At 33.4% G+C, this 24,166-nt stretch overlaps 3 protein-coding genes across 3 annotated transcripts in view; 2 read left to right on the top strand and 1 right to left on the bottom strand.

Annotated features, from left to right (window-relative positions):
- The first annotated feature begins 993 nt into the window (after positions 1 to 993).
- LOC136270090 (uncharacterized) lies at positions 994 to 4,680 on the top strand. The gene is made up of 2 exons (XM_066066538.1): positions 994 to 1,068; positions 2,037 to 4,680. The coding sequence occupies exons 1-2, from the start codon at positions 1,046 to 1,048 to the stop codon at positions 4,063 to 4,065; spliced, it is 2,052 nt and encodes a 683-aa protein (XP_065922610.1). The 5' UTR covers positions 994 to 1,045; the 3' UTR covers positions 4,066 to 4,680.
- A 2,341-nt stretch (positions 4,681 to 7,021) lies between these two features.
- The window catches only part of LOC105321627 (dnaJ homolog subfamily C member 21), a 33,082-nt gene continuing 15,937 nt past the window's right edge, over positions 7,022 to 24,166 (bottom strand). The window contains exons 12-16 of the mRNA XM_066066012.1: positions 11,802 to 11,853; positions 11,028 to 11,092; positions 8,398 to 8,455; positions 7,689 to 7,868; positions 7,022 to 7,269 (exon numbers count right to left, since the gene is read on the bottom strand). Of these exons, the coding sequence (XP_065922084.1) occupies positions 7,129 to 7,269; positions 7,689 to 7,868; positions 8,398 to 8,455; positions 11,028 to 11,092; positions 11,802 to 11,853 (496 nt within the window). The 3' untranslated portion in view covers positions 7,022 to 7,128. The remainder of the gene's footprint in view (positions 7,270 to 7,688; positions 7,869 to 8,397; positions 8,456 to 11,027; positions 11,093 to 11,801; positions 11,854 to 24,166) is intronic.
- LOC117684783 (uncharacterized) lies at positions 12,273 to 15,698 on the top strand. Its single transcript, XM_034458339.2, has 2 exons — positions 12,273 to 12,347; positions 12,813 to 15,698. Exons 1-2 carry the CDS (start codon positions 12,325 to 12,327, stop codon positions 14,830 to 14,832), a joined length of 2,043 nt encoding a protein of 680 aa, XP_034314230.2. The 5' UTR covers positions 12,273 to 12,324; the 3' UTR covers positions 14,833 to 15,698.

The following is a 24,166-nucleotide window of genomic DNA, read 5'->3' as shown; positions in this document are numbered from 1 at the left end:
ATATAGCGTGTTTAAATATAGCATTATCGGCGATCAAATGTTTGGTGTTTTTTAAAATAAATAATCTCGAGTATTTATTTATAGGACATTAACAGGTAGCAAAGGTTTTAAAGACAGCCCATATGTGTCAATAAAGAAGTACCAATACTGAAAAAAATGAAGACTTAAGGGGGGATTATCGGCGAATAGAAATAAATAAATCGCAGTGATCACAAACACTTGGTCTAAAAACGAAGTTGAAATTATAGTTTTTATCCAAACATGAATGCAGATTACTAGTCATACAAAATATACTTGTAAAAGCCTTCACAACGTTCTCTAGATCCACAATCTTTAAGTTTACTAAAAAGCACGCCGCCTTTTACAAAATGTTGCATAAAATGTCTTCCTGCAAATAAAAAGGTGCTGTAAGCAAGCATAAACTAATCGGTTATCATCCAATCAAAACGTGCGTCTTGATTGAATTATTTCAGTATACATGTAACTAGAGCTTTTTGAACAAGACAAAAGATTTTGCCGCCTGTCTTGTTCTTTTGTCTCTGTGATGATCTGTAAATTAATCAATGACTTTGACAAAACCTACACGTTTCAAATATAAAAAACTGTAACTAGTATTGAATATTTTTGTTTTAAATCCCTCTTAAAGCTTCTTACTTAAGACGATATTGTACTTAAAAAGTCTTTTATGGGTACAAATACCTCAGAGAGAGAGAGAGAGAGAGAAAAAGAGAGAGAGAGAGAGAGAGAGAGAGAGAGAGAGAGAGATTGTCAGTCCCATTACAAAAAGTTTATACATTTAAACTATGTATGTGAAGCATGGGCATTTTAGCAATTAAATGGCATTTTTTCTTTTTTCTATATGTCTCTAAAATCACCTACCAACTCTTATTAATATACTTAACACCCTGTTTACTTTGAAAACAGCAGTTTATGTTTCAGATTTATTAGACTTGTTTAACTAAAAACGAAAATACAAATTAAACAAAGAAACTCCGTATCTAAAAATAGAATATCCATGATATAAACTTTACATATCACGTTTAAAATGGAGTCGTTTCCCAAAGGAATGTAAGTAAGAATTCTTTAGAATTTAAAGTTGTTATCAAATGCAAACGTTAACACTTTTTTATATTTTAGCTTATTTACACTTATTTCGTTTTGATACATACAATCTTTCTTTAGAAAAGAATTTCTTTTTTAATTTTTTATGGTTTAATTTTCAAATTATAAAATGTCTATTTGTGATATATATATAATAATCAAAATCAATAAAACTAAAAGCAGGCAATATACCCAAAAAATAAAAATACTGAAAAGTCACAGAATCGGTACACGTAGGCTTGTCATTGTGTTTTTACAAACGTTAGGATTTTGGCCGTTAATGGGAGCCTTTCTAAGAAGTTTGTAAATAAAAAGTGTACATATAGATGATATCTTTAATGGCTTCATGCAGAGACCTGTATAACCGCGAATGGCAAATCTTTATAATATCAAAAGATCTCGCAAGATCACCCATTGGGATAGAATGTGAAAGTAGATTTCTGTTTTTGTATAAATTTTGACAAAATAAAACCTTGTAAATTCTATTACTGACCTGTTCTAAATTTTTAATTTCATTTCTTTTTACATTTACAAAGAAAGCGATTTAAGAGGCAACAAATGAAAAATAATCTGTATTTCCGAGATTTCGCTTTTCGATTGTTAACCTATTTATTATTTTTCAATTATTGTATGACTTTAATATTACTATACACAACTTTACAAATCCTACTACCATCAATTATAGAACAGCTATATTAATTATTAAAACGAATCACAAAGCCACTAGATAGTATTTTACCTTGGAATATGTTTTAGCTACAATTGCATTAAATGCAGAATTTAAAACATAAACTCTGTTATTTGTCTTTTTGGTGTATATATGCAAAAATGGCTTCATCCTCAATGTAGTAAATAAATACTGACTTCTGTGAATAAGAAACAGAAATTTATTTCATCTTCTTACAATTGGGAATTATATCTTCTCTTAAAAATAGATATGAGGATAATCAGCAAATGTCAGAGTCAGTGTTTGTTGGACTCTGTCGCATAGTGGGAACCACGGAGCAGGTGGCCATCAGAAGGGAGACAGTGGATATCATGGAAATGATGCTTAGACAAACAACAAAGTATGAGTATCATATGATGACGAGTGGAAGTTGGAGAGAAGGATTTAGACTGAAGGGGTCAGATGTGGATGTAATGAACTGGCCAAAAAACCACAGAGTAATCATGGACATGTCTCAGTCTGAGTATTACAACAGAGCAAATACCACCTTGATTCTCTCTGACAGTTCTGAAAGTCCACCAGGATTCACTTTACTTAAGTTACTATCACCATCACAATATCGATATGTCCAATTAGCATTGATCAGAACAAACGACTCTTCATATATAGCAAGTTCTCTGTTTGCAAAATATACTTGTTCTGCAATGTATCCGAACTCTATTCTCCATGGACCATGTGGTAGTGGTTATATGGCAGGTGAAGAATATGACACTGCCTACTGTTTGGTTTGTGACTTTTGGCCTCCGTCTGCTTCCTCATGGATAGACAGATGTTGCTCATGGCCTGATTCTGAAGTTGTAGAGGACATCATTAGCAACGGATGTCATTTTGTAGCGATTGGACACCCATTGGGACAGAATATGAATAAAGAATGGAGAATTTCATTTTCTCTCGCAGAGCAAAAATGTGTTTATGCAATGAACCACAGCCAGTTTTTAACCTATGGATTGTTAAAAATCTTCTTAAAAGAAGTTATTAACCAACAAACAGAGGAAACCAATGAGCTGTTATGTTCCTATCACATGAAGACGACAGTTTTCTGGGCGATTCAACAAAATACACTGCATCATTGGTGCCCGCAGAATTTCGTGGCTGGTTTCTGGGTCTGCTTTAAACTCCTCCTTAAATGGGTATATGAAGGGATTTGCCCTAATTTCTTCATTCCAAAAAACAATATGTTTTTGTCGAAGGTCAATGGTTCAGCTCAAAACAGATTGTTCCTACAGTTATATGAATTGTACAAAAAAGGACCAACCTGTCTCTTACAAAGTCACTCTATCAAGACCTACATCATTGATATGCATTCCAGTCCTAGACCATTTGCTTTAACAGAGGATACTGTAACAAGGTCTGAAGTTGACAATGATTTAGAACTTATCAATACTCCGTCCAGTTTTGATTCACTACAAGATGGCCTTAGTGGTGTAACTGAAGCTTTATATAAAGTGGAACAGTTTGTTGGTTCCCCACTTACAATATATGAAGTTGCTATGCTACAAAAACTAACAGCATCCGTCCTTCAGGGAACTTCTTTTCTTTTGCACAACATGCACATTAAAGTTGGCAACAGCAAACAGAAACAGATTTATATTGCAAACAAAATGTCCTGTCATATGCTGAAATTAGCAGTCCAGTTTGGTTGTGTTTCTGATTTGTTGTTCAAAATTATGTATCACTATAAGACTCTCAGATACAAGGAAGCTTTATCTTTTATAAAAATGACCAAGGATAAGTTAGCACAGCCATATTTGGTCCTAAATGGAAAAGTTGACAAAGTAAAGTATACTCATGTCTTAGGTGGAAAATCTTGGTCTACAAAAATGAGACAAGGTGTAGCAAGGGATATCGATCTTCACAACAAGATATGTTATATCAGTGAACTAATACCAGAACAACAGTCTGCTCGACAAAAAGACTGGCTTGGATTACGTATCCCAGTATTTGTAATGTTACACTTTCTTGAATTTTTGTGTTACAAACATGTTGATGCAAAATTATCAGATGCAGCTTTAGAAGAATTACAGGTCCTAGTCCACCATGATCAGGGGCTGTATATACGTGATGTATTAAAGGACATATCCTGGGAGATCCTTGGAATCTGCCAACAAATTAACAGAAACCATCGGGCTGCTTTGTATTCTTACCAACAGTCGCTCACACAGTATCCTTTAAACAAAATACAAACTGCGACACAAAGGAGAATGGCGAATATGCAAATAAATGAAATTTTTTTTTAAAAAACCAGTCCCATCAAAATCAATGTTTTTTTCAGATCTGATGGCATGAACAAACAAATGGACTTCTCTAAAATGAACGTCTCATAGCCTTACATCACCTGACACCCATATAGTATCTTCATCAAATCTCTCAACTGTGCCTCTTCCAGTTATTAGTTTCTTTTACTATCTTTTATTTGATAATAATTTTTTTTTAATTTCTTCATTTTTAATTTTTTATTTATTTTTTCTCTTTTAATCAAACTCTTGCCCATTATAAACTTTAATGAAAAATTCGGGTCAGTGCCGTACGAGTTAACAACGGGGGTTCAAATTTTCATTTATTAACTCGCATGTCAATTTTATTTAGCTTACTAGCTCAATCAGGCGTGGAATTTGCAGTCGATTGATTACTTTAGAGCGATCGGCCGCATTGGCAACACCTTCTTCAAGAATTTGAACTAAAACTGTTTATAATGAATTTGTTCTTTCTTATAGTTTCTTTAGTAGTAGGGCTAGATTTTGTTTTCTTTGTCTTTAGCCATGTAATTTATTTCTTTTGTCATGTAGAAGGGACTGGTTGTAACGAAAATTTGACAGTATTCATTGTACGTGTCGTTAGTCATTTTAAATTTTATATATATATATATATATATATATATATATATATATATATATATATATATATATATATATATATATATCTATATATATATATATATATATATATATATATATATATATATATATCTATATATATATATAATTTAAAAATAATAAATATCCAGAATAAAATCACAAATTGATCCTATTAACCGCAAACGTTTTCGCCATTCCTGGCTCTTCAGGCAGTTATGTACAGTTCTGGATATTTATTATATTTAAATTATTTAAAACTGTGCCGATTTACTTTTTGTTGTATTGTGAAATTATATATATATATGCAAGTTCATTCAATGTTACGTAATAACTTAAGTTCAATCCTACATAACGATGATTCTGTTTCTTTTTTCACTCTGTTTACTGTCATCATTTGTGCAAAATTAACCACTACATTTTCATTCACTAAGTGGCTAATAATTAGTGTCCATAACGACTCGGAGTACTTCGTTATGTATACACATTACAATGTACCTATTGTATATAAATGACCGAGCTAATGTTTGATCTTAATAACTGTACATATTTATTAAAACATATTTTAATCTAGTTTGATTTGTTTGATGATCTAACAATATGGTATCTTACTAATATCATCGGTAAGTAAATCACAACAAACTGTCCTTAGATATAAAACCGAACATTAAATATGTATTTGAGATGCGCGGGTTACCCAAGTCTGATGAATAAAAATTGAGACCTATTCATCAAGTGACGATAATTTTGCTTCGTCTGAGGGCTGCACCTATTTAATGATGAATATTCATTTATCAAAGACAGTGACAATGATAAAAACAAAAAATAGTCATTAGTTGCCAATGACATCAGGCACTCAGCACATGGTAGCCAATGATGACGAATTCTTGTCTTAAGATCTGCATATAAATTTCTTTGTCAATACCATTTCAAGAAAACATCTATTTTCATAGCCAGATTTAAAACCAAGTTAGATAAGCAACATTACATTCGATTGTGTCATTTTATAGAACAATGTTTTGATTTTTATATCTGAGGCATAAGTAGTATAATTATATCTACCAGTATCTAATGCTTGGGTTGTAAGTTTTTGTTAGTTTATCATTTTTAGCATGTGTTTTGATATATCCAGACATTTCCAAATACACCAAGAATATATTTCGTTATTTTAGATCTTCTATTTTTATAGAATTGGAAGTGAAAGTATTTTTCATGTAAAATAAAAATACTACAAGTACTTGTTTATTATAATCGATTTCTTATGAATTAAAACCCTCTTCGGTGCTCAAAAATTGTTAATGCTGACAAATTAGTCCATGCCAGGCCTTATTTTTCCCTTATAAATGTTTGCAATATAAAAATGTTTATTTTCCGTCTTGTTGACTTTTTTGTATAGGTATTTGTCCCTAGCTAGGGACAAATTTAAAAATACCAGTGTACATATTATAAACTTTCTACAATCTGCCCAAAAACTGTTTAAGAATTTATTTAGATTCTCTGTTATCATTTTATCATTACTTTTTAAAATCTTGTATTATTTTTAGTTTATATTTTTTTTTAGCTAAACTGTTATCATCTCAATATATTACATAATTATAATAATACGTCCCAACAAAATGTAAATATCTTTTAATCATTGTCACTACAGGTGAATCCATTAATTTGCACCTCAACAAACGTAGTCTACTAATATTTTTACCGCGAATAAGCTGGTTAATGTCTAAGCATCAATAATAGTATTACCTCAAGTCCCTTTAGCAAATTCAAATAATTTTGATTGATTTAACTCAAGCACGTTCATTGTGCATATGTCATTAAAGTAACCCCATATAGTCTTTTACATTCGAATACTCCCCTAATATCTTCTCTCAAAAACTGGTGTCCGCTTTACTTGATGAACACCTTGGTTAAAAAAATTCAGATGAACAAGATGAGTAGTTTCTCTTAAATAAAACATGCCTTTAAAAGTATATAAAAATGAGTGAAAACTAAGTCTCGCGAAAAGGCTACTAATTCATTCGCTGGTATAACAACTGATGTAATTGATTTCTCTAACATTGAAACCATTTCTCTAAAGTTTTAATAAAAATTTCTTAGTTTTCATCACCTTCATAAACCGTATTAAATGTAAAAATATTTAAAACTTGTTTCTACCGGTAACAACAAAATTTTACAACTAAAGGTCCTCTCTGGTCTTTTATTCTGATTTTTTTCTCCATGTCGTTAAAAATCATTTGATTATTGTCTTATACATTTTTAGATTTATGATGTAGACTGTAAAACTCTATCATGTAATTGATAACTGTACGTCTTCTTTTATACAATTTGATATACTCTATGATTTAAATTGTATTTTTCTTTATTTTAGATTCATTATCAAAACAGCAAATTGGTAATTCACAATTATTGATGTCCATACAAATAATGTTGAATTAAACAATATTTTGGTCATTTCTTGTTTTTCTTTTTCTTTCCTTGACTGGATGCTGGTAGTTCTTCCACCCTGAGAGCATGACCTAGTTCTTTGATATGTGTAAACAGTTTGTTACGGGTTGGAAACACTTCCTGGCAGACATTACATTTCATCTCCTGTAACAGACAGTATACATAGTAAATACAATAGTTAAAACTTCGCTATAACTGAAAATAATAAGATAAAGATATAATACTGAATACAGATCACAAAGTATTATTGAATATCCATATGTTTTACGGAAATACACACTAAATTCTATAGCTGTGTATTCTGCAGTCTTTGTTGGTGGCAAAAAAACCAAAACCAGTACATTGTTAGTCCTATCAACGGTGGTCAACAATTTTTTTCTTATTGTTCAATATGTTTAATTTACAGCAATAAATTATTACTAAATAAAGAAGATATGATCCACATGCTCTAGCATTCAAATTAAACTGGATTTCTAAATACACATAGTTCTTTTATTCTGGAGGTTTAAATAGTCTAACAATGGCATCAAACAACCAGCCCTCTTAATGGTGTAAACCCCTACCTGATCAGGCTGCGCGTTCTTGCCTTTTCTCTTTGATGTGTCTTCGTTTACAACTGGTTCACAGGTAGAGGCTGTTTCCTGTCCATTTCCTGAAAGTCGTTCTGTTGTGGAATCTATATCTGCATCTTTGTTTGAAACATTATCACTTTCTTCCTTTTCTACATTTGTAGAATTTTCTATCTGTTGAAAATAGTAACATGATGCTAGTTGTACATAAGGTTCTAAACCAGGACTTTATCGTGAATTGCAAAATTTTCCCACTCTCAATAACAAAATCTTATTGCCAGAATTTCATCTTCAATAAAATACTATTCTATATGTATGTTAAAATAACATTTCCTTATCGGTTGAAATTTAAAAATTCAAGCAAGATTAGATTGTTAATCTAAAATGGTCGCTTTCACTTTCGACCATTTTTAGCTGTATTATGTATTTTGTGATCATATTCTCCTTATCATCCTAGCTTGGTAGTAGTGCCAAGTGAATTTTTGCTACTTGAAAAAAGTTTGATAATGAGTTCTTACTGGGTACATTTTATACTAAATAGTACCTGATGAGGGTGCAAGTATGATTTACTGTACCAAGATGTCAACTGAAGTCAGAGAAATATGTTTGTAAGTTTGAATATGACTGTGTGAGCCAAGTATTGACCAAATTATGGCCTCCTTGAGTATTAATCTGTGAAAACGAAAGGAGATTCATTAGTTACCTTCTGATCTTTAAGTCTTGATTCCTTTTCTTTCCTCCTTTCTTTCTTTGATTTTGTACTATAAAATATGATTATAGATCTAGAAAACATATATTTAGGTAATATTCAGAAAACTTTAAAAACAATATTGAACTAGAACTGTCCTAATGGGACTAATACCCCCGCAAGGCTAATTTCAAATGGGACAAATAATTGAATAGAATAATAAAGGTTTGGAATACATACAAAAAAAAAATTCTAGAATTGTAAAAAAAAAAAAAAATAGTTAACAAAGAAAAAATAAAATCAAAACTGTCAGAATTTCACTGTAAATACATATCTACGAGGGTCAATCAAAAAATACGAAGACTTTTGTCATAGCTATGTTACTTAACGTCATATCATTACTAAATTTGGTAGACATAATTAAACAATAGTTTCAAACAATTTGCAAAAAAAAAGTTTATAAATTCCTTTATTTCTAAGAATTATTTAGAATCTAATCCTGCAAAAATGAGGTCACGGCGCACGGTCAAAATTTGTGTTATGTCAACAATAAACCATATAATGTTGAAAGTAATATCTCTTTAAATTGGGCTAAAAACCAAATAATATTGAAACCTCAAATTAAGTATAGTCATGGTATTCTATGTTCCAAATAATGATGGGATATATTGTTTTGTCGAAAAAATATTAGTAACTAAAGACAGATAGTCCTCTTAAGAATTGACTAAAAACATCGACGTCGCCGGACGTCCAGGCGCAACGAGAGGTACAAACAAAATGAATTTAACCCAGAAAAAAGCCGACACAAGACACAAAGCCGACACAATAAGTAACGTCAACCGACTTCAGGGTTATCCTTACTGTAAACAAAGATATACACGGTTAGAAAATGAAATCTTTGAAGAACTTATTTATGATTCTCGAACAAATGTGTGCAAATAAGATGTTATGTGGTTCAGTGCAGTTTTAAATTGTGAGGAGAAAGGCACAAGAGACTAAGCGTGATATAAAGATGGGGTATATCTATAAACTGTGCGTGTTTAATGTTGACGCCATGTTTTGAACGTTACCGTGCGGCGTGGTGACAAAACATGTTGTTTTTAAAAAGGGGTAACAAAAATACCGTTTCATCAAATGGACTAAAACTTCGCATATCAATAACATAAGTGTTGGTACACAGATTAATCTGTTAAGTATGACTTTCATGAAAAATATATGATAGACAGCCACATTGTCTTCGTATTTTTTGATTGACCCTCGTATAACAGCAATACATTTACAAATGTATGTATCTGATGATATTTTTTTTTTATTTAATTGCTTTAAAGAAAAACCAACAAAATGACAATAACCCCTCCCTTTGCAGTAAATGGAAATACCGGTAGCCAAGCAATGCTCTTCTGTTGATAAAACTTTCAATATCTTTCTAATAAGAGTCTTGACATATGCAATTAGTTGTTTCAAATTTCCCTCACGTTCTCCTATGGCACAATGGAACTCCATATCAGAAAATTGATCCCATAGGACTATGATTTTCTTTGATGAGCTTGTTAAGTTTAATAAACTCCCCAAACATTACCATAATTACCATACTATGTAAAAATATGTAAAAAAGAAAAATTAATATTACAAACAATTTTAAAATTGCCAAAACACTACAATCATATCAGTAATTTTGAATTTCATTTTAAAAAAAATGCCCAATAGGGTCACTTCATCAATTTACTTGACAAATAAATTTAAACAACCTCTAAAATAGTTAAACTTCTTTATTAATAATGATATTATTTATTTCCTTATAATGATAGAACTTTTGGTTTACATCAAACAGTTTTAAAATAGCCCCAAAACCATCACCCATTTTACAGATTATCAATTTCCCCTAAACACATGCTCCATCTGAACCATGGCTCAGATAATGGCTCCCTTGGGACAAATGAATTCAGCCACACTTGTCTTTGATGTTCTTATTAGCTCCCAAGAATTTATCATTGACAAACAAAAACTTTGCATTGTCAGTTGATAGAATACTTATAAAAAATATTTTTTTTATTAATTAAGACATAAAGACAAAAACCTCCATCTGGATGTATTTATATAAATATATTTTTGAGTGTTTTAATATTATTAATTAATTAATAAAATCTGTAAGGATTACCTCCCTTACTTTTCAACATTAGTGTACAATATATAGAATGAGGAAAATGAAAACTGTCATAAAATCATTAAATCTTGTCTGATCTTAAAAAAAATTGCAGGTGCACATCTTCAGATAGTGTTCAACATATGTACAGATTTTCAAACTGTTCCATGCAGTAATAAAAAATTCTATAGGGGGGACAAAGTTGTGTCTACAGACAGACGGACAGACGGACGGACGGACGGACAGACAGACGGACAGGGTGAAACGAATATACCCCCCTAAACTTCGTTTGCGGGGGTATAACTATCTACATAAATTAAACAGCTTTCTAAAATTGAATCTTTCTCAAAATTTCTTGTTATTTTCAATATTAATGAAGACAACACTGAAAAAAATTAAACCTTTACGCTTAGGTGTTTTACGCATCATGTTTTTATTGTTCGTTAGGAACAGTGATGATTACCATGATTACAGACTTGGAATTTGGAACAAAATTGTGTACCTTTGTTTAACTGGTTCAACTGTTAGATCTAGGCCATTTACAACATCAGATAAATCTTCTACATCCTACAAATAAAATTACAACATGGTTACAGCATTAAAGATCATGACTCAGCACTATTAAGATGAACTAATTGTTTATTTCTCGAAAAGTCTGCATTATTCTGCACTTCTTTAAAAGCATATAAAGACCTCCATAATGATATACAATTACTAGTATAATATTTGTCTTCTCTATTCCAGTTTTTTCTTTACTAATTTTGGTCTTGTAGAAATATACACATTCCTTTATTTCACTCAAATTGTCTCTTAAAATGTATAAATCTTGATGCAGTGAGTTGTTTTAAATGCCTGCAAACATTGTATTTAAAAGTGTTTCGTTCATTAAGTGATGTTTATTCAAATATCTATAACAAATATTTTTTAAAGCACAAAAAAGGTAAAATGTCATAGTTTAAAATAAATTGTAAAAAACTTCAAAATAACATTTTATAGAAGCTAGTAATCTGATTTAAGCGATGACATTTTCTCAAACATTAATAAAATGCTGTAAAACTAACATTTATTTATGTGCATGAAAGTTTTTGCGAGAGTCTGTATTCATATTTCTCGCTGCCAACCAGTCCAATCCAAAAATTAGTTGCTGTAAACCAGTTTATCTCCACGAATCGTAAAATAATATTGTTGCAGCCTAAAGTTAGTTAACTGGACAGTAGATCATTAATCAGTGTGCATAACATCACATTACTTTACAGTTACTGTATCAAAAAATTACCTGAGGCATTAAATTCTGCTGCCTTTTCTTTTTCTTCTGTTTCTTCGATAATCTGTAATTAATGAATTACATTGATTACATAAATATGTTTATATGTTAGTAAAGTTGTGCATCAATTAATTAATTAATCCTTATTTATATTCCTCTAAGAATTCATAACTCAATGTCACATGACATGAGATTTCTTATAAAAGAGATGTCGATCATGGCAATATACAGGTACCTGTAGAAAATAAAACTTTCAGTCAAATAAATTGGTGTCCACAGGTTGTGAAATTGTGTATATAAAAGTAAACTATTTTCTATTTCAAACGAATTTGGAGACGCTCTCTCTCTCTCTCTCTCTCTCTCTCTCTCTCTCTCTCTGTTGTTACTTTCCCGTTCGCTTTTTATAACTTATGATTCCAAGTTTATACCTTCTTACCTAACAATTGAAACAAAATGAAAGTACACATATTGACAGAAAAAAATCCCAAATACCTAAAAATAGCATAGAAACTCCCACATATTTGTAATCTCTACAATGGAGTCTTTTCCACCATTAATGTAAGTAGAAATAAGTATCTTAAATTATTAGTAACTTGCTATGCAAAATGTTGATAGAAAACAGTAAACTTGTTTTTTCCCATTCTATATAAATTCAGCAATCAAAAATAGTCTAAAACACTTTAAAACTTCCATTTAAAAATGTTTGTTAATAATGCATCGATCATAAAATTACAATAAACTCTTATTGTAAAACATTTTAACTTTCTCAGGGTTTCCTTTATATCATCTACATTTATAAGTGAAGTAATGGAATAAATAATTGCATTATTTCTAAAAGCCATAACCTGATGTCTTTTAATTTATTTATTTGATCTTCCTAAATGTTGGATTTTTGATTCTCACCTATATAGTAATTTATGGTAGACGTGAAGGAACTGAACACTTGTCAGAGTCAATTGGATAAGTTCTGCATTCTCAAAAGCTTATAAAATTAAATGTATACTAATATTTTAATTCTGACAGATGTGATGGACTGCAGCACATATCAGAGACACTGTTTGTGGTACTGTGTGAAATAGTGGGGACTTCACAACAGGTGGCCCTCAGGAGGGAGTTACAGGACATCATAGAGATGGTGAAGAGACAAGTGACACCTAATGATGAGGTCACTTATATGCTGAGTGGAAGTAGGAGAGAAGGGTTCAGACTGGAGGGATCAGATGTGGACTTTATGGTCTGGTATAACAGCCACCAAGTAATCATGGATATGTCTCAGTCTGAGTATTACAGCACAGCCAATACAACCTTGATTCTCTCTGACAGTTCTGAGAGTCCACCAGGATTTACTCTACTTCAGTTACTGACGCCAACAACAATCAGAGACGTCCAATCAGCATGTGTCATGATGAATGACAGAGTCTATATATCTAGTTCTATATACAGACAGTTAACTTGTTCAACAGTAGTTCCTAATTCTACTGTACATGGACCCTGTGGTAGTGGTAATATAGCTGGGAGAGAATACGACACTGCCTTCTGTTTTGTTTGTGACTTTTGGCCTATGTCTGCCTTGTCATGGATAAACAGATGTCACTCATGGCCTGGCCCTGAAGTTGTTGATGACATTGTCAGAAATGGGTGTCACTTTGTAGCAATAGGACATCCATTAGGGCCAAATGAAAATGAGGAATGGAGAGTTTCATTTTCTCAAGCAGAACAGAAATGTGTGTTTGCAATGACCCACAGTCAGTTTTTGACTTATGGATTGTTAAAGCTGTTCCTAAAAGAAGTTATAAATCAACAATCAGAAGAAACCAATAAACTGTTGTGTTCCTATCACATAAAAACAACAATTTTCTGGGCAATTCAACAAAACACACTACCTCAAGGTTGTACACAAAATCTCCTAGCCAGTTTCTGGATCTGCTTTCAACTCCTCCTAAAATGGGTGTATGAGGGGGTTTGTCCCAACTTTTTCATTCCACAAAATAACTTGTTTCTGACAAAGGTGAATGGCTCAGCACAAAACAGATTGTTCCTACAGTTACATGAATTGTACAAGAAAGGTTTGGCCTGTCTGTTACAGAGTTCCTCTATCAGGTCCTACATCATTGATGTCCTATATAATCCAAGAGCTATAGTTTTTACAGATGAGAGTATAATGAAGTCTGAAATTGATCATGATTTAGATCTTTTCTGTTTTTGCAGTTTTCCTCAGACATCAGATAAGCACAAATGTATAAAAGCCATATACACAATTGAACGGTTGGTATATTCAACCCTAACACACAATCATGTTTTCATGTTACAGAAATGTACAACCAACATTCTTCAGTGCACTGCTTTTATATTACACAACATGTACACTAACACAGGCGTCAACAAACAGGTGTATATTGCAGACAAAATGTCCTGTCACATGCTCAAATTAGCAGCCAAATTTGGTTATGTGTCTGACATGTTGTACATTGCCATGTATTATTACAAGACACTCAGATACAGGGAAGCTTTATTTGTTATAGAAATGACAAAGGTCAAGTTAGCACAGCCATATCTGATGTATAAGAGACGTGTAGACAGAGAGAGGTATACTGAGGCTGTAGGGGGACAGTCCTGGTCTACAAAGATGAGACAGGCTGTAGCAAGGGATATTAGACTTGACAACAAAATCTGTTATATCAATGAACTAATACCAGAACAACAGTCTACTATTAAGAATAGGTGGTCTATATTATCTATCCCTGTGTTTGTAATGTTACACTTCCTGGAGTTCTTGTGTTACAGACACATTGATACTGCATTATCACATGCAGCTCTAGATGAGCTACAGGTCCTAGTCCACCATGATCAGGGACTATATATTAGTGATCCTTGCAGAAACATTTCCTGGGAGATCCTGGGGATCTGTCAACAGATCACAGGGAACCTCCAGGCTGCTCTATACTCATACCAACAGTCACTCACACAGTATCCATGCAACAAAATACAAACTGCTACACAGATGAGAATACAGGATCTGATGGGTACAGCTCCACTTGAGTAATACATTTAACTGAATCTCACATATGATGTATTTAGTCATATATTTTACATCTTCCAATAGTCACTGCTCACAAAGTATTAAATACAAATTTAATGCAAACTGCTACATGGAGAAGAATATAGGATGTGTAATTAAATTAGCAATTCTGAAAATAAGATTGAAGGACTGCCACAATTTTGACATATAACATCAAAAAGTTAACCTTTTCCCACTATTTTTCATTTTTGCATTTTTTGCATAAAAAGGCTTGTTTTCAACATGTTTTTAGACGGTGGCTATAAATAGCCACGGTCTATTGCTACGGTCCTGGCCGGAAGAGTATTTCTCACGGGGACCCTAGCGGATAAGGAACGATAACTCTGTTAGGTATGCAGTGTTACAGGCAATGTTTTATCTTTGTGTATTGTATATTTCAGTATGATAACTAATTTTCATCTTATCAGATGTTTTAAGCATTATAGCTGCTAATTATTTTGTACATACATTTAAATAATGTATGAAATTGTGTTTTATTTTAAATGAGCCGTTACCCTGTCTGCTTACGCGGTATTAATACATGTAATTTATGCACACACTGCCAGATGTGAGGTTTAACTCTGTATCACGACTGCATAAACTATATCACTGCGATAATTATTCTCGAGATCTCACAATAATTGCTTCTTGGTTTTTTTATGATGTAAACAATTGTCAGAAACACATTATTTAAACTAGTTTGCCATTTCATATTTCAGCAATTATGCTTCATCGATAAATTCAGTTTTTAACGCATTAGTTTTTGTTGAGGCAGTATTTTTATTTTGTTGAAGCTTATTCTTTTCTTGTACAAGTGTGCATGTGTTTTCAAACAAATTAAAAACTTTAAATTTACGACAAAATGTGTTTAATTTTGGACTGACCTGTGATTTACAATGTACCTTATTTTGTAACTCACTCAGTCTGTAGAAACATTAATTTTATTACAGGCACCTCAATATTCATCAGACAATATTTACTACTGATGTTGACGCTTTACTTGCTCCTGACTTTCTCTCAAACACGCTAATCGACGTCGGATTGTAAGATTCACGTGCAAATCGAGTCGCCATTTTACAATTTTACATGGATATAAAGAAATCACATTTTACGATGTTTCAAAGAGTTTCAGTTCAGATTTTTTGTAAGCAAATAAGGGATTGAAGACATATGCTGTAGAACGTCTTATGGATGTCACGGCGTGTCAGTTCGTGTATCTCTAAAGTAATTTGCAGCAAACGCTAGTTTTTTGTGAGAGAAAGAATCGATTCAACTCATGCGATATTCCATATACTAGTACATTAATGGTACGTTGTGAACGGTAATGTAAGATATAATAATTTTGTTACCTAAACAGTTTCTGTCGAAGTTTTCACAATGAACTGAATAACGCATTTCGATGAGCGAAGTACAAATAGTGTCTTTAACCCATATGTGCCCGTCCCTGCCTAATGTATTAGAAAATCTTTTCTTTGGTTTTGGGGGGATTTTTTTCTAACAGATAATATTATTTACACATGTACGTAGACATCGCCCCGTTTGTTCTCAAATAATTTTTAACTCGCGAGTACATCTCTATTATGAGCTTTCTTCGACATTTCCTTCCATGTGTTAGCAACATTTTGTCAACATGCATTTACAAATAGGCGGGCCTATATAAATGCGCGTTTGTTGCGACTCGCAATTGAAATACACACCGGTTAGAAAGTGTCATCACTCAACACAATGCTACATCGGCCGTAGTGTATAAATGTGCTTCATAGATGACTGTAGTATTCTGCTGAGCTACAGAACTATAGCTTTCCGGAAATATTTCCGGGATTTGCGAACCCTAGATCTATTGTCTAGTACATGCAAAGAATAAAATCAAATTTATATACACAGCTGTACGGTCTGAAAAAACGTGCGTTCAACTTGGATTTTGTTTGTTTGGTGTTTTAAAAAACTAATTTTGAATAATTAATCAATATTTGTTGTAGGTTTACTACAAAAAGTTTAATGTAGCAAATAATTTATGCGTGTTAAAGTGTACTGAAAAGCGATAAAATATACATGTGACTTTCCCTATTTCATTCAAATGATTTGAATAAATCTATACCTAAATACAATAGAACAAATGTACTTTATTAAAACGTTGATTAATGAAACTGCCGCGACTGAATATTGTATGATTTTTTTTTCAAATTTTCATTCACTTTCGTTGTGAGCAAATGGAAATAATCCTTCAAAGTCGAAGATTGATTGACTCTACCGACTCTTCTGTTTCATGATACATGCATTCCAAAAGCAATACCAGTTTTATCAAACAGGTTCTTGTAAACCCATTCCGTTTTGTTTACACCTAAATGTATTAACTGACTATGAGGACAAAAGCAAGTGTGAATTTCCCCGTGAAGAAATTGAGAGAAAATGCTGTCGAGAGGGACAATAAACATACTACATGTATGCCCAAATAGTTAGTAAAAACCTGATAAGTATTTTATCATACCAAAGCTTTATTTGTTCTCGTTACTTTGAGAAATCTACAATATATTTAGAGCACAATAGTCCAATCCACACTTTTCAAAAGTTGTTCCCCTTTGCGGGGCCAATCCAAAGGTCAAAAGGGAAAAAACCCAAAATTCACCTTCTTTATACAATCAAATATTTCGGCGTACTGTGATGAAATCGCTTTGGATTTATTCATTCAGTATGTGGTGGCAACCTACATATTTAATGAGTCATTCTGGGGCAATCAAAATACATAGTATTACCAGGTTTTTAATGTCAACTGATATAGATACAAACATATAGATACAAATATATAGATACAAACTTCTACACAACAAAGGCTACTGTGATAAATCTATGGGTTTTCCCCAAAAGATGACGACCAAGAGACACAGCATTTGTAAAGAGTGGATTGAGATCACAGCTACGATTTCCACAGAATTATCCACGTAGGAAATTCACGACCAGTTGTGCCAGTAAGCATTAAGTATTAGTACATGTATGCGATACTGGCCGCGGTTTTCGACAACAACTAGAACTGTCCTAATGGGACTAATACCCCCGCTAGGCTAATTTCAAATGGGACAAATAATTGAATTGAATAATAAAGGTTTGGAACACATACAAAAAATTTTTTCTAGAATTGTAAAAAAAACTAGAGCAAAGCTCGTTGCAAAGCAACGAGTGGGTTTTCCGCTAATGTCGAAAGCAACGCTAGAAGTACGTCTAAGAAGCAGAGTTCTTTATCTAGTAACAAAGAAACCTAAGTACAAAAAGATAAAAAAAAATCGAATGATTCTTGGTACAACTTAACATAATCCGAATGTTTTTAAGTACGACTTAACCAAAAACCCTTAACCATTTCAAGAACGACTTAACAAAAAAAAAACAATGTGTTTAAGTACGACTTAACAAATTTGACTTCATTTTAGGAACAAGCAATCGCAACTTCTCGGGCCTTTCCGGCAGGCTCGGAAAAATACCTCGAATGTATTACCTAGGCGTCCATGGCAACCCCCCTTTTTATAAAACTTGATATAAATACAACACATTTTACGATCTGTTTAGATGTAAGCTATACTTCATTTAAGTAAACGATATACACTAAAATATAACACAGAAGCGACTTATAAGGCTGTCTAGCCGATACTTATTTTAATGGGAAGCGACTCCATTTTGTATAAAATTCTAACATCCGGTAATGTAAATACATTCGAGGTGTTTTTCCGAGCTTGCCGGAAAGGCTCGAGAAGCTGCGATTGTAGGAACAAGTTTACTTAGTCTGGTACCCTTCCCACAATTCCGCGAACGGAATTCCTTCCCACAATTCCGTTCGCGCACTCTCTACATTGTAGAGAGTGCGCGAACGGAATTGTGGGAAGGGTACCAGACTACAAGTTTACTTTACCTTGAACTAACATCTTTTTTCTTAACCCAGAATGCAAAATTAAAATTTACGTAAAAAATCAATTTTGTTTAAAACATAATTCTGAGCAACTTTTTCTATTCACTGCTTTTCAAAGGGTTGACCTTTCGTACTGTGTGCTCGTTGCGTCATTAATTGTCAGAAACTTATCGATGTAAAGTTTACTTTACTGTACCTCTGTGAATATTTTCTATGTAAAATTACTATGAACCAGACAACATTGAAATGGTGAACATTTCAAAGGGCCCCGCTTATGTTATTTCAGAGAATTCTGCTTTGACCTTGACCTATAACTTGAAATTTTTCCAGCTGGCATAGAACTTTTAGTTCAATTTCATTCCCCCTAACATACATGCATTTTTGTTCAATCTGACCAAGATTAAGCATATTTGGAAAATAATATACTGTCTAAAACTAATTTTAAAAAGATCTGCTATGACCTTGGCTTCACATTGACAGACTTGGTTCAAGGTCACTGCACGCCATTAACCAATAAACTCTGTAAAGGTAAAATATTAGCCAAATAGGGGCTAAAAGGAGAGTATATCTATGCTCTTAAAATATGGATTTTTGTGTGATCTGATATGACCTTGACTCTTCATCTACAAATATCATTCGAGGTCATTGCATATATTTTGATCAAAGGCATCATGTGGGTGAAGTATGAGGCTGAATGGAGCAAAGGGAAAGAAGATATACTCCGGACAAGGATTTTTAAAAATATAATTCTGCTATGACCTTCACAGTTTCTTTTCACTGAAAATAGGTTCAAGGTCACTACACACCCTTTCACCCTTTACTCAAACGCTCTGCTTATGTGAAGTCTGAGCCAAATAGGGGTTAGTAGAAATTATATATGCTCTCAAAAAAGGATTTTTGCATGATCCGATATGATCTTCACCCGTTACCTAGAAATTTCATGCAAGGTCACTGCACATCGTTTAACCATTGAGACACTCTGTGAGTATTAGCCAGATTGGACCAAAGGGAAAAAAGATATGCCCCAGACAAGGATTTTATATATATAATTCTGCTATGACCTTAACCTTATACCTAAAAACATGGTTCAAGGTCACTGCACATCCTTCAACCAAAGGAACCCTGTGGATGAGGTATGAGCCAGATTGGGCCAAGGGGAGAGAAGCTATGCTCCTGTCAAGCCATCTCGGATGGACAGACGGACAAATTGATCACTAGAAGGCGCCCGCATAAACATGCCATTTTATCTAATTTAAAATAGTATCCATGCTATCTGCCCATGGTGAATAGTCATCAAAACCATTCATCAGCAAAATTTGATTTCCCTCCTTTTTAAGGTAGTATGGGACATAGATCTGTCGATATTAATGTGGATTAAAGTACTATATAATTGAAAAATTTTCACTGGTTTAGAATTTTCAAATTTTACAATATTTAACCAAAAAATAGCTTTTAAAAATATTTGAAAAGGTAACAAGAGGCCCATGGGCCACATCGCTCACCTGAGGAACAATAGGTATGATAAAGTCAGCTACATGGAGTCATAAAACAAACAATCTGGACAATGTACAATAATACATGTAGATCCTGTATAAATAAAATCCATTTTTCCCCCTTGGAACTCGGATAGCCCTGATTGCTGCCAATATTTACAAGAGCAGACTTTAATCACCGCTCCTGCACATATATAGGGACTCAAAGTTACGCAGGCAGGGATGACCGCACACCTACGCAACTCAACAGGTACCAACGTTTACGCAAGCAGGGATGACCGCACACTTGCACCAACAGCTCAACCTAACACAAGCAGGGAGTGCTGCACACTTGCTCTAGAAAGGCCTGAACACCAGCATGGATGACCATACATTAGTGCTCCGCCGCTACCACCACCAATACAAGCAGATATGACTGCACACTTGTATTAATGCAATACAGGGCAGGAATGACCGCACACTTTGTATCGAAGGTTAGAAAACACGTAGATTAGATAGAGCAAGATTGTTCACACACTCAATCTATCCATACCTGTTCAAGTTTAACCCCAAACAGTCGCTCATCGAAATGCAATAGACACTGTCCCTATATATGTGCCAATCTAAAATGATTCATAGTATCTAAAAATTGGAAATCAAAAATAAACAAAATAATCCGGCCTTACCCAAAACTTCTTATGCAGAACAACTTATATACATTGAATATTTATTATTGTATAAAAATAATCATCACAATAATTGGCTAACAATGGATGCATTAATTAAAATAATCAAGAATCAATAAATCAAAGGCAATAACTCAATACAGTAATACAAAAAGATTCTAATGAAAAAATAGCTGCCTGCTTCAATTTTATAGTCATATCACATGTTGAGTATTGCAGTTCTCAAAAAGATCCTTAACAATTGTTTACATATGGGATATAAAGCTACATCAAACTCTGAACCTTCTTGTGAGGCCGAAAAATTGTCCTGGAGCAAAAGTCTTCAGAATTATAAAGAATCATCTGGCTGATTATTTTCTGAGAAGAAGATTTTTAAAGATTTACTTTATATATTCCTATGTAAAACTTTAACACCCCCCCCCCCATGTGGCCTCACACTACCCCCAGGGATCATGATTTTCACAACTTTGAATCTACACTACCTGAGGATACTTCCACACAAGTTTCAACTTTCCTGGCTGATTAGTTTCTGAGAAGAAGATTTTTAAAGATTAACTCTATATATTCCTATGTAAAACTTCGACCCCCCCATTGTGCCCCGCCCTACCCCCAGGGATCATGATTTTCACAACTTTGAATCTACACTACCTGAGGATGCTTCCACAACAGTTTCAGCTTTCCTGGCTGATTAGTTTCTGATAAGAAGATTTTCAAAGATTTACTCTATATATTTCTATGTAAAATATTAACACCCCCCACCCCCAATGTGGCCTCACCCTACCCCCAGGGATCATGATTTTCACAACTTTGAATCTACACTACCTGAGGATGCTTCCACACAAGTTTCAGCTTTCCTGGCTGTTTAGTTTCTGAGCAGATGATTTTTAAAGATTTACTCTATATATTCCTATGTAAAACTTCGACCCCCCCATTGTGGCCCCACCCTACCCCCGGGGGTCATGAATTTCACAACTTTGAATCTACACTACCTGAGGATGCTTCCACACAAGTTTCAGCTTTCCTGGCTGTTTAGTTTCTGAGAAGAAGATTTTTAAAGATTTACTCTATATATTCCTATGTAAAACTTCGACCCCCCATTGTGGCCCCACCCTACCCCCGGGGGTCATGAATTTCACAACTTTGAATCTACACTACCTGAGGATGCTTCCACACAAGTTTCAGCTTTGCTGGCTGTTTAGTTTCTGAGAAGAAGATTTTTGAAGATTTACTCTATATATTCCTATGTAAAACTTCGACCCCCCATTGTGGTCCCACCCTTCCCCCGGGGGGTCATGAATTTCACAACTTTGAATCTACACTACCTGAGGATGCTTCCACACAAGTTTCACCTTTCCTGGCTTTCTGGTTCTTGAGAAGAAGATTTTTGAAAATTTCTCGAAATTTTTCATTAATTTCTAATTATCTCCCCTTGAAAACGGGTGTGGCCCTTAATTTTCACAACTTTGAATCCCCTTTGCCTAAGGATGATTTGTGTCAAGTTTGGTTGAAATTGGCCTAGTAGTTCTTGAGAAGATGTTGAAAATGTGAAAAGTTTACGGACGGACGGACAGACAGACGACAGACAAAATGTGATCAGAATAGCTCACTTGAGCTTTCAGCTCAGGTGAGCTAAAAATTGTAAAAACCCCAGCAGGATTCGAACTCATGACTTACAGGTTCCTAGTAAACCCTCTAACCCACTGTGCTAAGGAGTTAGGTGACCATTTTTGAAAAGAAACTACATGTACTTATATAATTACACTTTATTTTATTGTTTATTTCGATAAACAATAGGTCACAACATGGAAGTGTCCCATATCACCTTAAACTCGGAACACCTCTGACCTAATAAGATCGCCGCATTAAATACAAAGTTTGATTTAACTCTAATTTGTTTATCATCAAGAAATTCTGCATCGCTGACAAATAAAGTTTTCTTCTGTATAATGAAATACCAATTAACTGACTATTCGGACAATAGCAAGTTTATTGTCCCACTCCACAGCAACTATTAAATTTCCCTTGGCTTTGCCTCATTAAATAGTTGCTGTCTTTGGGGACAATAAACTTGCTATTGTCCTCATACCCAGTAAATACTAAATAGGCATATAATATCCCATCCACCTACATTTCATGTTATATAACCTCCCGTTTGTAACCTTCAATTTCACTGTAAAGTCAACATATCTGTCATAGCCGCAAGTTTCACAATTTATTTCTGCTTCTCATGTACTTAAAATTAGGGGCCTTAATATTGCTTACCAATTCCAACAAGAGACATCCCTCTAACTATTGATAATCATTAAAATTCATTTCATGAATCTACGCAACAATGATAAACCTTCAAGTACAGTCACTCTCAATTTTACAAAAATATTGACGGTACTTTATCCGAAACTGTTCCTTGTACCTTTAACTTAGTACACTAACATTTTTATGAAAAGACGGTTTGTCTTAGAATAAGAAAGCTAATGCAATTCTGAGAAAAAGAATACCACATATTGCCAATTCCATTGAGGTTTAATAAAAATATGGCCATTTAAGTGAACCCACCATTTCCAATTTCCTTTAGTAAACACAGATTTACAGGGTTCTCCATAGTAAAACATCTTTACCTGACCTTTTAGAGGTCAACTTTTGTTCAACCACCTTTAAAAAGAAACCTTATTCAATACAACATACGCCTACATGATATAATCATGATAAAAGCTTCACATCACTTAGAAATACCCTTACATGTATACCCCCCACCCCCCAATCTTTTGATTTTCATAAAAAGTCATGGTTTGAAATGTTTTACCTAATTTTATGAAACGTGTGGCAATTTCCTTGAGTAATTTCTCACACATATTTGAAAACAATCATCAATGATTCTAAAATTTGATCTTTATTTGTTTATTGTATGATTTGTACCATTTTAATTAACAAATAGACAGCTGTCCTGCTTGTGATTTCTTGTTTTCATGAAAAAAGTAAGCTAACAATCATATTTAGTGAATATCTAATCTATTCTGATTTCTAGTCTCCTTCTAACCATGCTAAAACAGTAAGTTACAACCTACAAGTTAGACATCTGCCTTAAATTAAAATTAAATTCAAACACACCCAGGTAGCTGGAGACAGATCGAGTTGATTTCCATGAAAAATTTTCAAGTTTGACATGTTTTTCTACTTTTTTTTATGCATATATACCTTAGAAAGGTAGAAATAGGTTGTTTCTTGTTCATTTCAAAAGTAATTATCATAGCAGATGTTATTTCAAAGTC

This window comes from Magallana gigas, chromosome 7, assembly GCF_963853765.1.
Source record: "Magallana gigas chromosome 7, xbMagGiga1.1, whole genome shotgun sequence".
Lineage (NCBI taxonomy): Eukaryota > Metazoa > Mollusca > Bivalvia > Ostreida > Ostreidae > Magallana > Magallana gigas.
Note: the sequence above shows the minus strand (reverse complement) of the source record. Positions and strands in the feature narration are given on the sequence as shown.

Bases quoted from the DNA above. Each gene is read 5' to 3' on its own strand.
- LOC117684783 (XM_034458339.2), top strand. From the start codon at position 12,325: ATGGAGTCTTTTCCACCATTAAT. The intron at 12,348-12,812 runs GTAAGTAGAAAT...TAATTCTGACAG, and splicing joins GAGTCTTTTCCACCATTAAT to ATGTGATGGACTGCAGCACA.
- LOC136270090 (XM_066066538.1), top strand. From the start codon at position 1,046: ATGGAGTCGTTTCCCAAAGGAAT. The intron at 1,069-2,036 runs GTAAGTAAGAAT...TCTTAAAAATAG, and splicing joins GAGTCGTTTCCCAAAGGAAT to ATATGAGGATAATCAGCAAA.